This window comes from Apiospora hydei, assembly GCF_038363865.1.
Source record: "Apiospora hydei strain CBS 114990 chromosome Unknown utg000006l_segment0_segment0, whole genome shotgun sequence".
NCBI classification, from domain to species: domain Eukaryota; kingdom Fungi; phylum Ascomycota; class Sordariomycetes; order Amphisphaeriales; family Apiosporaceae; genus Apiospora; species Apiospora hydei.
In genome coordinates, this window is record NW_027117365.1 from 3,528,920 (window position 1) to 3,541,478 (window position 12,559).

A 12,559-nucleotide genomic window follows, 5' to 3' on the forward strand; every position below is an offset into this window, starting at 1 on the left:
AAGGTAACACTGATGAAGTTCGTACATGTAGGCAGGCGGTGTTAGCTCAGCACAATAATAAGCAAGCCAGGAAATTCCGGGCAATGATGGACAATACTGCAGGTACCCCCGTTCTGCTGCCCCCAGTCGCTGCACGACAAGCAAAACGAGCCGAATTAAGTAATGACCAGCTAATTGTAGTAATCTTCACTCGGCTAACCTAGCAGTAGCAGGTTAGATTGCAAGGGATTGGAAAGCAAATCTGGGAGGCGACAAGGCGATAGGCACATCATTCATTCGAACCTCCTCTGCCTAAGCCCGGCCTGTCCCACTTGCACCCGCTCCAGCCGTCCGGGTCTGTCCAATTTTAGCGCCTGAACCTTCAGTGTGTGCAGCACTGCAGCCGCCCAGCCGCTGGCGCTGTAATAGGTGCGCAGTGCAGCCTGCTATCATTCATCCGGTGGATGTGAATGTGGATGTGGATGTGTACCCAACGTTATGCGTGTGTGTGCCGGCTCAGCTACCCGACGCTGCTGTACGTACGCCAGATGAATGACGTGTGGCTAGCACAGCTGTGCGATTCGTGCGATTTGCTGTCTGTGTGCTGTCGAGATCGATCAGATTGGCAAGAAGATTGCATTTGGCTTGCATAGCCTGCATAAAAGTAAGCATCAAGGCTGCCTTCTGCGTGGTAAGAAATGATATCCAAACGACAGAAGGAAATAACGAAATGAATTAATATCGCAGGCATCAGGTGTATGGAGGTTACATCCGCGTTCTCCGTCTCACGCTGCAAGAGACCTTCTTGACGTCAATCCATGCTGCCATGCATCCATCCCTTCCTAGGTAGACTGTGGGCTGCACTAACCTAGCGCCGACATCCCTAGCTTCATCGTTTGCATCTCCTGCCACGGGGATGGCGAGAAAGCACACCGAGGGAACATTGAAGAATTACTTCAGACGAGGTTTACTTCAGACGAAATTCAAGTTCAACAATAAATGAGACGAACTGTTGATGCTACAACGAGTACACTACCATATTGGGCCAGTATCGCCATTTGGAAACAACATGGCTTTGCAATCACTGATACCGGGGTGCGCGTAAGGTTTGGTGGCCTCAACTAACAAACACATATTGCCGACTCGCCAGTACCACCATGGCTCGTCATTTCGCACCTCATGTCAGAGGTGGCACATCCGACCGCCCATAGTGTTCACCAAACGGATCCCAGCTTGGGTCGGTATGCCTCTCGTACTCGATCCCCAGCGCCAGGTCCGCCGCCACCGCCTCGCCCCACACGTGCCCGATCCACGCGAATACGGCGTCGATGGCGGCCGTGACTCCCGAGGCCGTGAAGACGCACCCGTCCCGGGCCCAGCGCGCCCGCGCCACCCAGTACGTCTTGGTCCCGTACGCCACCGTCTCCTCCCAGCTGCGCTTGTTGGTCGTGGCCCGCCGGCCATCCAGTACCCCCGCCCGCGCCGCGATCCCCGCCCCCGTGCAGGGCGCGAGCAGGTACTGCAGGCGCGGGAACACGTCGCGGACGAACTGGATGGTGTCGTTCAGGTCGGGCGCCCGCGTGCCGATGCCGCCCGGGACCAGCAGCATGTCCAGGTCGAGGCTCTGGTCCCGGATGACGGAGTCGAAGGTGTGGCTCGGCACGATGACCTCGCCGAAGCTCGAGTTGAACGCATTCATGGCTCGGGGCGCCGTGGAGACGGGGTCCAGGGTCGCGGCGATCATGTAGAGGTTGAGTTGCCGTTCGAGGGACAGCAGATTCAGCGGCTCGAGGGTCCCGAAAACGTCGACCACATCGAACGATGGAAAGAGCACGACGCCTATGTTCTTTACCGGCTTGGCTACACGGCGGAGTTAGTTTGCTTGCGTATTGGGGGCATCTCGACTGCCTTACAGCCCGTATCATTGGATTGGCATATTGCAGCTTGCACCAGGTAAGGAAGCATCAAAACCGTAGGTTTTCATTATGGCCACCTAAGCTTCGTGTGATACTGGGTAATCCCTTATTGAGAGCCGAAAAGCTTGGGGCGCAACATAGCAAGTCTCGGTCGCCATGATATATATATATCCATGCCGTCTGGCTTGCGCCAAGATATACTAAAGTAGGTATTGCCAGTTAAGGGAGTGTTCCTTGTCCAAGAAGCATGGGTGCTACGTACAATACAATTTCCAGTGCATGGAATCTTGGTGAGCAAGTTCGAGCAAGTAGTAGAGTAATCCGTCTCTCACACTGGACAATGGACTGTCAGGCAACCGGTTGGGTTCCTCCGTACGTGATTATAGCCAAATATGGCTAGTTAAGCAGTGCGGCAGCATCTTCTATACGAATCGTGCATTAGGATATAACGCATCGGATGATAAATCCTGGTAGACTCACATGAAGTACGATCTAGTTGGGACGATCATGAGGGATTTGTCAGGTTGGAGTTGCCAACCCCTCGGGTTAGAGGCGGGGGTGGTCTCCGAATGTAAGTGAACCTCCCCGCTCCAACTATCGGATCCGTCATGCCGTGGTCTTACCGGCGATAGGTTGCACAACCTGCATCACTATCTCTTATAATCAGACTAAGACGCTGTCTCATGACCTCCGACATGGACGAGCCAAGCGAGACGGCAGCAAACAAGGTGGCAAGCTCAGATTATGACCTTGCCAAGCCCCTATCTAGCACCACTGGTCTCCGGCAGAGCCTATCGTCATACGGGGACACGCATTTCTCGCTCTTCCTGCGAAAGGCCTTCATCAAGGCATTGGGGTATAGCGAGGATGCCCTCTCCCGCCCGATCGTAGGGATCGTGAACACATCCTCGGGGTTCAACCCCTGCCATGCCAACGCTCCGCAGCTGCTCGAGGCCGCCAAGCGAGGCGTGCACCTCGCGGGCGGCCTGGCGGTCGACTTCCCGACTATCAGCTTGCATGAATCTTTCGCAGCGCCCACGAGCATGTTCCTGCGAAACTTAATGAGTATGGATACCGAGGAGATGATCCGGGCACAGCCAGTGGACTCTGTGGTGCTCATCGGTGGTAAGTAGCCCAAATATCCTTCCAGGTTCCATGTACGGTATCCCCGAAACCAGGGGTTCTTTTGTCGCTGACTAAAGCACGATGTTGATCAGGTTGCGACAAGACGACTCCAGCTCAGCTCATGGGCGCCATCTCTGCGAACAAGCCAGCAATACATCTGGTCACGGGTCCGATGATGCCAGGGAGCCACAATGGTGTCCGCATAGGGGCCTGTACAGACTGCCGGAACAATTGGGCCAAGTATCGTGCTGGGGCAATCGATATAGAAGAGATCGCTGAGCTGAACGATGAGTTGGCTCCTACCGTAAGTCAAGTGACTTTGTCTGAATAACACGATCAATTGATAGCTAAGACAGCTCTAACACCGTGTACTCCACAAGGCAGGAACCTGTGGTGTAATGGGGACAGCCAGCACGATGGCCTGCCTTTTAGTCGCATTGGGAATGATGCCCCTGAAGGGCGCAACCCCGGCCGCCGTGTCGTCAGCACGCCTCCGCGTAGCCGAAGACGCAGGGGCCCGCGCCGTCTTCTTGACCCAGAACCCTCATCTGAGCCCACAGGCAATTCTCAGCCGCGAGTCGTTCATCAACGCCATCACCGTGCTACAAGCCATCGGAGGCTCGACCAATGCCGTCGTGCATCTCCTAGCCATCGCGAACCGGCACCCGGCCGTCGCGGGGCAAGTCACCCTGGACACGATCGACGAGGTCGGTCGCCGCACGCCACTGCTGGTCGACCTGAAGCCCAGCGGCGACAACTACATGACGGACTTCCACGCCGCGGGCGGCATGCCGGCGCTACTCCACCAGCTACGCCCCCTGCTACATCTCGACGCTCTAACCGTGACGGGCCAGACCCTTGGCCAGGAGCTGGATCTGGCGGGCCCCGTCCGCACCCTAGACCCTGACAGCCCAGTGAACTGCATCCGCCCCTTCGATTCCCCCTTGTATCCGCAATCGTCGCTCGTGGTGCTGCACGGCAACCTGGCACCGCGTGGCGCCGTCATCAAGGCCAGCGCATCAAAGGACCGCCGCCTGCTCTCGCACTCGGGCCCCGCCGTTGTGTTCCGGGGCACGGCGGACCTCGCGCGGCGCATCGACGACCCGGGCCTCACGGTGGCGGCCGACAGCGTGTTGGTACTGCAGGGGATCGGCCCCGTCGGGAACCCGGGGATGCCGGAGGCGGGCATGGTGCCCATCCCGCGCAAGTTGGCGGTGGAGCAGGGGGTGGGCGATATGCTGCGGATCTCGGACGGCAGGATGAGCGGGACGGCGGGCGGGACCATCGTGCTGCACGTGGCGCCCGAGTCGGCGGACCCGTCGTCGGTGCTCGGCGTCGTCGAGGACGGCGATGTGATTACGTGTGATGTGGAGAGTAGGTCACTGAAGGTCGAACTCACTGAAGAAGAGATCCAGAGCCGAATCTCGCGGAGGAGGCAGGCAGCAGCAGCCACCGCGGTCGAAGATACTAGTCTGGGTGAAGCTGGCGGATCGGCTTCGCATTGGGTTGAGAAGGAGAGCATGAGGGGCTACAGGGGGTTATACATGCGGTCGGTCAATCAGGCAGACGAAGGAGCCGACTTCGATTTCCTGACAGCGGCTGGACCAGCGAGGAGAAACTAGGCGACCGCGCGCAGCTCAGGCTTTATTGAGGGTAGATTGTTTGTAGTTACGCGTAAGGCGCGAGATAGCAAATGAGCGGGAAACAGAGACATCTTGGAAAGTAACAGTGTGATCTAAATGGGTATAAAGAATCAAGCCGCAGGATCCATCATGCAGAAATCGACATTGCCTTTCCTGTTGCCCCAATAAGTTGGAAATGGGACTGCCTGTCCGCCCCCACCGAGAACAGCAAACGTGAGGATAAAGATGATAACTTGAGTTCCGCCCTCGAGACCGGCACAAAGCACGTAATTATACTTGAGAAACCACTCAGGCTTGTATCTGCAGAGGAGGTACAGGCGGTCAGTATAGGAATAGCATGCGCATGCGCTGATGTACGATGTACGAAGGGGGCGGACGTACCTGCGGAGGTAGAATTGGCTCCAGAACGCGATCAGGAAGTACGACAAGATGGACGAGTTGATGCCTGAGACCAAGTAGCCGATGTGCCACGCGATGATGGGTAAGTTGACCTTGTCGAGGCCGTAGTTTGGCATGTGACGGTGTGCAAAGTACAGGGGCAGGGGCGCCGCAAAGCCGAGGACGAGCCCCAGAGGCACCCACTGGTAAGTGCTGCCCCAGGAGTACATGTATTTTGAAAGACCACCCTGCGTAAGAATCATAATGTCAGCGAAGGAGACGGAAAAGTGCATCGAGGTCGCCCGAAGTGACTTGCTTACCCAAGTAACGGCTTGAGTATTGAAACTCTGGAGGTGGGCGCCAGACCAGATGTGGGTGCCTTCAATGGAGAGCAGGATGTCTCTCTGCGCCTCGGTGATGCTCATCATGACGGCATAGTTGATAAGACCGCCCGCCATGGTCCCGACAAGCTGCATCACCAGCGTACAGCGCGGCGAGAGCTTTGCGTATTGCGCCAACTTGAAGTCGGCGAGCAAGACAAGTCCTTGGTAGACAGAAGTCGCGCCGAAGAGTGTAAAGTACCTGTCCACGATTGATTAGACGACACATTCGCGGGATTATATCGGGGGAGTATAGGAGCAAGCCGTACATGTTAGCCAATGGCTTCCCAGGTTCCATATACGCCCCTATCATCTGGATGACGGAGGTCACAGGGGCACCGAAACCTGTGATTGCAACCTGCGCTCCGATAAAGAGGATAAACACCCATGCCATCGATATGGCAATGAGAAAGGCCCACCATTGCATGCCGGAGTCTGTCTGCTGAATACTTATAAGCCCCGCGACCGTGGCTACAAGGAATATTATGCCGAACCACCAGTCTGGGGCTGGCTTGTATTTGAGCATGAGCCGGTAGTGGGGATCCAGATCCTTCTTGTCTTCCTCTTTCTCATTCGTTGTTTCCCTATTCCCCTTCTTCCAGGGCATCCACGTGCCAGGCCTGGCCAACTTCTTCAGGTTCTCTAGCGTAATGAAAGACCAAGCACATTTCAAGTCGTCCCAATTGTAGAGAAGCATGTGCGTGATGGTTGCCGTGATGGCCAAATTCTCAGTGAGCACATATTGAGCGAAGCTTGCCGCCATGTATGGTATGCCTTCTTGGGCGACCTGAGCATCATCGACAATGCCGTCGGCGTCCAGAATTTCGTTCTGCATGTAAACCACGTAATGTGTCGAGTTTGACTTTGGAGAGAAGAGGAGTTGAGACAGCAGGGGAAGTCTTTCGCTCTCCAAATGTTGCCGTAGTACATTCCTAGGCAAACTGCCACATTGAGACAGATACCTATGATAACATTGACTTGAGTCTGATGAATGGTTAGCAAAGTAGATCACGCCCCAGAATAAGCGCTGACGGTACGTACGCTGAGTGGGATGAACAGCGCCGAGCTTCCAATGTACTGAAAGTCGAAGCAGAGGGAAAAGAGCCCAAGTCCCTCGTTTCCATTTGCTCCGCCAAAGATGCGGGTGAAGTGCATGCTATTCTGCTTTACAAGGCAGAATATGCTGACACCTGTCAAAAGGGGCATAATGTATTGAGGCATAACCTCCCAAACAAACATACAGGCAAAAGCCCAGTAGAAGAGCTTCAGCTGTGGTTTCACTTCTTTTCTCTTCCGATGGAGAGTCTCGAGTAGTGACATGAGGGGTAAACTCCCCGGGTGGACAAACTACATCGCTCGTCGGTTAGTCCCTTACGGTATCCTGCAGAAAAAAGAGGCTCGGCTCACTTTAGTAGGATAGACCAGAGCCTTGCGCAAGACTCCGGCAATACCATAGCCCAGACACTGAGAGGAGAAGATCAAAAGAATACAGACTGCCGTGTTTGGTAGTTGGTGATACCACAGCTTCTGGACAGCAAGTACCTGTGTTGCCTTGGCGGAGTGGGCCGCGGTCGAAGACATGATCAATATCGCAGCGTGTTCCTTGCTATTAAAGGGGTGAGGGTTGAGGAGGCGACCAAGCCACCCTCGCCGTGGAATTAGTTCCATCGCAAGCGCAATAACATAGCTGATAACACAGAGAAAGATTGTGGAGATGCCCACGCCCTGAGGCTTAAACATGTACACCGTCGCAAGGCTTGACGATAGAGCAGAAAGTCCAAGACCTAAACAGCGTCTATGTTAGTCCTCCCCGTCCAATATGGTTGGTGACAGGTCCGCCTGCAGACGCGTATAGAGCCCGGGTAGCTTACCTATAAACCAAGTCCTGAAAGTCCATGGGTTAAGTGAAGGGTCGTCCTCGACATGAAGGGCATAGAGCCCGATTTCTGCCATGTTATCGACCTTCTCAGCCGCCGTTATCCGAACGGCTGGGCCATGCTCAGGAGCGTCAGAGCCACGACGGGAGTCATCGTTGCAACTTGATGTACGGTCCCCATCCTCAACAGTGGAATAGTGTACGATGGGCTTTTCCAGTTTCTCTTGGTATTCCGAGTCTTGAGTCTCGGAAACTGGTAGATGAGCACCGGTAAATGTAGGCGAATCGCCTTGGTCGGAAGTAATTTTAGAAATCATGGCGACAATCGTGTCCGTTGTCAACCGTATTGCCCATCAACCAGCCAGGGAGAGCCATCCTGTCTTTATAAAGACCAAGACACCAATGGCGACTCTTGCCGACCTAAGTCCGCCATCATGCGATAGACAGCGCAAGCTTGCGATATTTCCGGATAAGTTTCAAGATATGCCGCACGAGAGGTTGACTCGTGTAAGCCTTCTCCGCCAAACCAAAAGTCCCATGATTGATGCGCCTCGACGATGCGCTGCTTCCAATGCCGCTTGGGTTGCGAACATGCAGGCAACATGCTTTCCGCAAAACATAATCCGGTGTCTTGCCTTGGCTGGTCATCTGGTCTGGAGCAGGATAGGACCGACCCATAATAGGGCGAAGACAAGAGTTGGGATATGGCTGCGCAAGGCCAGAGCCCGAGGCGACTTCATGAGGAGAAATCTCGGCCGCCTCGAGATTATGCGCGCATCCATGGATACGCCTGGTCTCCTTCCCTGCCGACAGGTAGAATTGACGCGAAGACCAACCAACGGTATTCAGCATTTGCAACCATACAGAGAGAGCGTCCGCCCGGGGGGTGGGAGAGTTGATGCACCATTACTCGCACCGCATGCATGCCGGGCTATAACTTTGAGGTCGCCAAAGCCAACTATACGCTAATAGTAAGTTGCAGTGCCCCCGCCGGGTTCTTATGCGATCCGAGTAAGGCCGTTTGAAGCCATGATAAATCTCACTTTGAGCTTGGTTCTTGACTGACCTCCTCAATAGGTGATATCATGGTCACTTGGATCGTATCTGTTTTGGCAGTCTTCGCTGGGCCCGACCTGTAGAGGAAAACAACTTGAAGGGTTGATCGAGGCTTGGAAAGTGACGACGAGCTATGCCTGCCTCATACATTGGCTCAGATACCGCTTGAAGTCGGCGACGGATAGTATATCCATTGGCTTCCTCTCCCCCGATTGCCCTGTCCCCCCGTTCGCTGGAGCAATCGTGGTTACCCCGGATATCTTCCCAACACAACCCCTTTAGCGTATCAAGCATACTAGATTGTAAAATATTGGATCAACACAATACTGGAGGTCCTCGTGGGGTCGGTGGAGGAGAATGACTGCATCTAGCTATCTGGTCGAACGATCGTCAAGTGATGCCAGGGTCTAGGCTCCTGGAGATCGCGGAGTGGTCAGGTGTTCCCCCCTCTTAGCCATGATGCTCCCTACCTCTAGGAGAGCTCAAATTCCAATCGAGAGACACGCTCCATGCCCATGCCTGTCTTGCTTTGCCATATACTCAGCCGCGAGTCTGGAGGGGGAGGTTTGTGAGCATTCCGATTGACAGGCCATCCCTCGTTTTGACCCGGCCATGTACAACCACGTAGTGTGCGATCCAGCAGTCTTTCCCAATTCATTCCGATTCTGATCTGCCATGCCAGTCAGAAAAGTGCATGATCCGTAAATGAGGAAATGCGAAGGATTCCCCGAAGTTGACCCATGCAACGGCAGCCCTAACGGCGGCCGGGTTCTCCATTTCCTACCTTGTTGCAATCGTGAAAGGGGAATGAATTGGCAGTTTATCAAGGACAGGAACAGTGAGCACAGTCTGTTGAAGAGCCCATGGATCAAGGTGAGGCATTGCTAGCGTACTGAAAAAAGCAACTGATGGCTTAAACCTGCTCCCTCCAGCGTTTAACACACGACATTGCTGATTGTTCAAGATTGAGTACATATCAAGGCAATTGGGATGGGCAGCCATTGATCATTGTAAATAATTCGTTTCCAGAGTAAACACCCAGGGCATACATCAAGTAACTCCAAACTTACATAACTTACCTACACCATCCTGTAGTGCAGCCTTCCTTCGACAGGCCTTGTCTTCTGAAGGGGCCGATATAAGTAAGTATGTATGTACTTATACTGGAAGACCATAGCCCCACCAAGCGCCTGGATGGTGGGACATGATTGGACAAGAAGCTAGCCCACGATAAGCAGCCGCTAGCAGCAGCCTTTTAACGCGGCAAAGCCCATTTCCCATCAATGATTAAAAATTTCGAAAGTGGCAGCATGCGATAAGGCGAGGGAAAGAAAGTCTCGTTGCTGCGCTCTCCAATTGCTTCCCTTCTCAGTTCATAGCATCATCGTGACTCGACATTCGAGATCACACCGCCCTCCTCTCATTCCTTCACGAGATCAGTCGTATTCGGTTACCTACTGTTCCTCTTGACTCCCCTTCCCTTTTAATCATGTTCAAGGCTTCGTTGCAGAGGCATGCGCGACTCGGCCATGCCGTCGCCCGTCGCCAAATCTCTGCTCTTTCTTCTACCAGAGGCCTTCGCTTCCAGACTCTCGCGCAGCACACAGGTCGCCTCAGCCAGTCAATAGGCACTCAATCCATTTCGTTGAGATGCCTGTCCCAGAGACTGTACTCCCAGTCCGCGGCGGCCGCTCAAACATACGATGATGCCGGCCCTGCCTCCACCCCCCGCCTCATCACAAAGTTTGCCGATCTTGACAAGCTCGGAGTGCACCCGCGCCTCGTTGAGGCTATCACACATGGCATGAAGTACGAGGACATGACCGATGTTCAGTCCAAGACGATAAATGCTGCCCTCAATGGCGTTGATCTGTACGTATTTGCTCTCCCTTTAGCATGCTTGACCTTGGCTAATCTGATATTTTCTACAGTGTCGCACAAGCAAAGACCGGTACAGGAAAGACTCTTGCCTTTTTGATCCCTGTCCTTCAACGACTGCTAGCTGCCGAGCCTGACCTGGTTGATAAGTACAAGCGTCGAAGTGCTCGATGCAACGATGTCAAGGCCATCCTCATGTCCCCTACTCGCGAACTGGCAGAACAAATCGGCGTCGAAGCCAGGAAGCTGGTAGCAAACACCGGTATCGTTGTGCAAACCGCTGTTGGTGGTACTAGAAAGAGAGAAGCCCTCTTCAAGATGCAGCGAGAAGGTTGTCATATCCTGGTGGCCACTCCGGGCCGCCTCAAGGACATCCTCACAGACAGCTACGCCAACGTAGCTGCGCCGAACCTGAAGGCATTTGTCCTCGACGAGGCCGATCGCATGCTCGATGTTGGCTTTGCCGATGATATCCAAGAGATTCTGTCTTTCCTGCCCAAGATTGAGGATGTCGACAGGCAAACTCTCTTGTTTTCCGCCACCATTCCTCGCGATGTTGTTCATCTCGCCAAGAGCCTGGTCAAGACCGACAACTTCGAGTTCGTCCAGACAATCGACCAGAATGAAGCTCCTACGCACGAGAGAATTCCCCAGAACTTGGTTGTCTGCCGCGGATACGAGAACTACTTCCCCACAGTCCTCGAGCTTGCCGATAAGGCTCGTAAGCTGCATGATTCTGACCCCGAGAAGCCGCCTTTCAAGGCCATCGTGTTCTTCAGCAACACTGCCACTGTACAATTCGCCAATGAGGTGATCCGATCAACTCCTCTTGCCGATCGTCGCTCAGGTATCCCAGTCTACGACATTCACTCCAAATTGACGCAGCCGCAGCGTACCAAGAGTGCTGAAGCCTTCCGCCGAGCGAAAGAAGGTATTCTGATATCTTCCGATGTTACTGCCCGAGGAATGGACTTCCCCGGTGTAACGCACGTTATCCAGATCGGTCTGCCACCGGATCGTGACCAGTACATTCACCGACTTGGCCGTACTGGACGTGCTGGACGCTCCGGCGAAGGCTGGCTTCTGCTTTCAAACGAGGAAGTCGATGAGGCTCGACGCCGTCTTCCAGGCCTTCCAATCAAGCCCAACAAGACTGTTGAAGTGGCACAAATGGCCGTAACCCACGGCACAGAAGCACAGGGAGAGGCTGGCAAATACATCAGCGACGTTTCTAAGGCTTACGAAGAAGTACCAAAGTCCATGTTCAGGCAAACATATCATGCTTTGCTAGGTCAGAAATTTGGCCGAGGGTTCAGGGCAGAGGACATCATCAGTCTCCTTAACAGGTGGTGTCAACAAGGAATGGGCTGGGATGAGGTTCCTGCAATCTCTCCAAACAGCGCACGCAACCGCGGCCTGACCCGAGTTCGTGGAGTAAGAATTGGCCACGATCCAGTGGAGGAGGAGGAAAGCAGTTTCCGGGGTTCCGGCAGTTTCGGCGGTCGTTTCGGTTCGCGCGATGGCGGTTTCGGCGGTGGATTTGGAGGCGATCGTAGTGGCGGCGATCGTCGGGGCGGCGGTGGATTTGGCGGCGATCGTCGCAACAGCGGCGGTTTTGGCTCACGGTCTGACAATTCATTCAGCCGCGGCGGCGGCGGCGGCGACCGAGGACGCCCCCGGGGCTTCGAAGGCAAGTTTTCTGGGCGGGTTGATCGGCCCGGTGGTGGCCGCAGGGGTCAAGGACGAAGCTCTGCCAGTTTCTAGGTGATTGACTATGTGACCTTATCCTGGTGCCATGTCTTTTGGCCTCGAGAGCTTCAATGACGCGTCAGGGCAAACCTGACCATTACGACTGTATAGATATCGAAGAGCGATGTACATTACGAGAACTCCTCTGAACCAGGCGGTTCCAGGTGATGCCACTTTTTGATTGGGGTCATATACCACTTGGGGAAAAGCGCAGCATTGCCTGGAGTTTGAGGATTACTTACTGTTTGATTTCATATCACAAAATGGGCTGGGACAAAAGGGTCGATGAGGATCCTCGCACAGGAAATCTCTACTTCTGATTTGATGTATGATGGGAAGGGTAGGGTAGGGGATGATACAGTCTACTATCATGTACAACATGTGAGGAATAATAGAAATGAAGTAAAGCTCATCAATCATCTTTTTTTGAGGCTTGATCAGGCAATGTGCCAAATCAGATTGTGAAGCGATCAGGGGAAACCGAATTGTGAAGTTGCAACCGCTCTCTATTCATGTCCTCGTCATATACCAATTGTTAGAAGTGGTAAGTTGATAAATACCAATACATATACATGTAGA

The 12,559-nt window shown here is 54.0% G+C and overlaps 4 protein-coding genes across 4 annotated transcripts; 2 read left to right on the forward strand and 2 right to left on the reverse strand.

The window, feature by feature from the left end:
* Nucleotides 1-1,156: 1,156 nt before the first annotated feature.
* Nucleotides 1,157-1,963, reverse strand: PG997_008328 (uncharacterized protein; the record flags this gene model as incomplete). The annotated part of the gene is made up of 2 exons (XM_066812643.1): nt 1,157-1,839; nt 1,930-1,963. The coding sequence occupies 2 exons, from the start codon at nt 1,961-1,963 to the stop codon at nt 1,157-1,159; spliced, it is 717 nt and encodes a 238-aa protein (XP_066667985.1).
* A 627-nt stretch (nt 1,964-2,590) lies between these two features.
* Nucleotides 2,591-4,642, forward strand: PG997_008329 (dihydroxy-acid and 6-phosphogluconate dehydratase; the record flags this gene model as incomplete). Its single annotated transcript, XM_066812644.1, has 3 exons — nt 2,591-3,020; nt 3,113-3,324; nt 3,401-4,642. The coding sequence occupies 3 exons, from the start codon at nt 2,591-2,593 to the stop codon at nt 4,640-4,642; spliced, it is 1,884 nt and encodes a 627-aa protein (XP_066667986.1).
* A 131-nt stretch (nt 4,643-4,773) lies between these two features.
* Nucleotides 4,774-7,614, reverse strand: PG997_008330 (OPT oligopeptide transporter protein-domain-containing protein; the record flags this gene model as incomplete). Its single annotated transcript, XM_066812645.1, has 7 exons — nt 4,774-4,963; nt 5,045-5,623; nt 5,691-6,250; nt 6,463-6,611; nt 6,663-6,768; nt 6,829-7,205; nt 7,293-7,614. The coding sequence occupies 7 exons, from the start codon at nt 7,612-7,614 to the stop codon at nt 4,774-4,776; spliced, it is 2,283 nt and encodes a 760-aa protein (XP_066667987.1).
* A 2,228-nt stretch (nt 7,615-9,842) lies between these two features.
* PG997_008331 (DEAD/DEAH box helicase) lies at nt 9,843-11,995 on the forward strand (the record flags this gene model as incomplete). The annotated part of the gene is made up of 2 exons (XM_066812646.1): nt 9,843-10,225; nt 10,285-11,995. The coding sequence occupies 2 exons, from the start codon at nt 9,843-9,845 to the stop codon at nt 11,993-11,995; spliced, it is 2,094 nt and encodes a 697-aa protein (XP_066667988.1).
* Between the last annotated feature and the right edge of the window lie 564 nt (nt 11,996-12,559).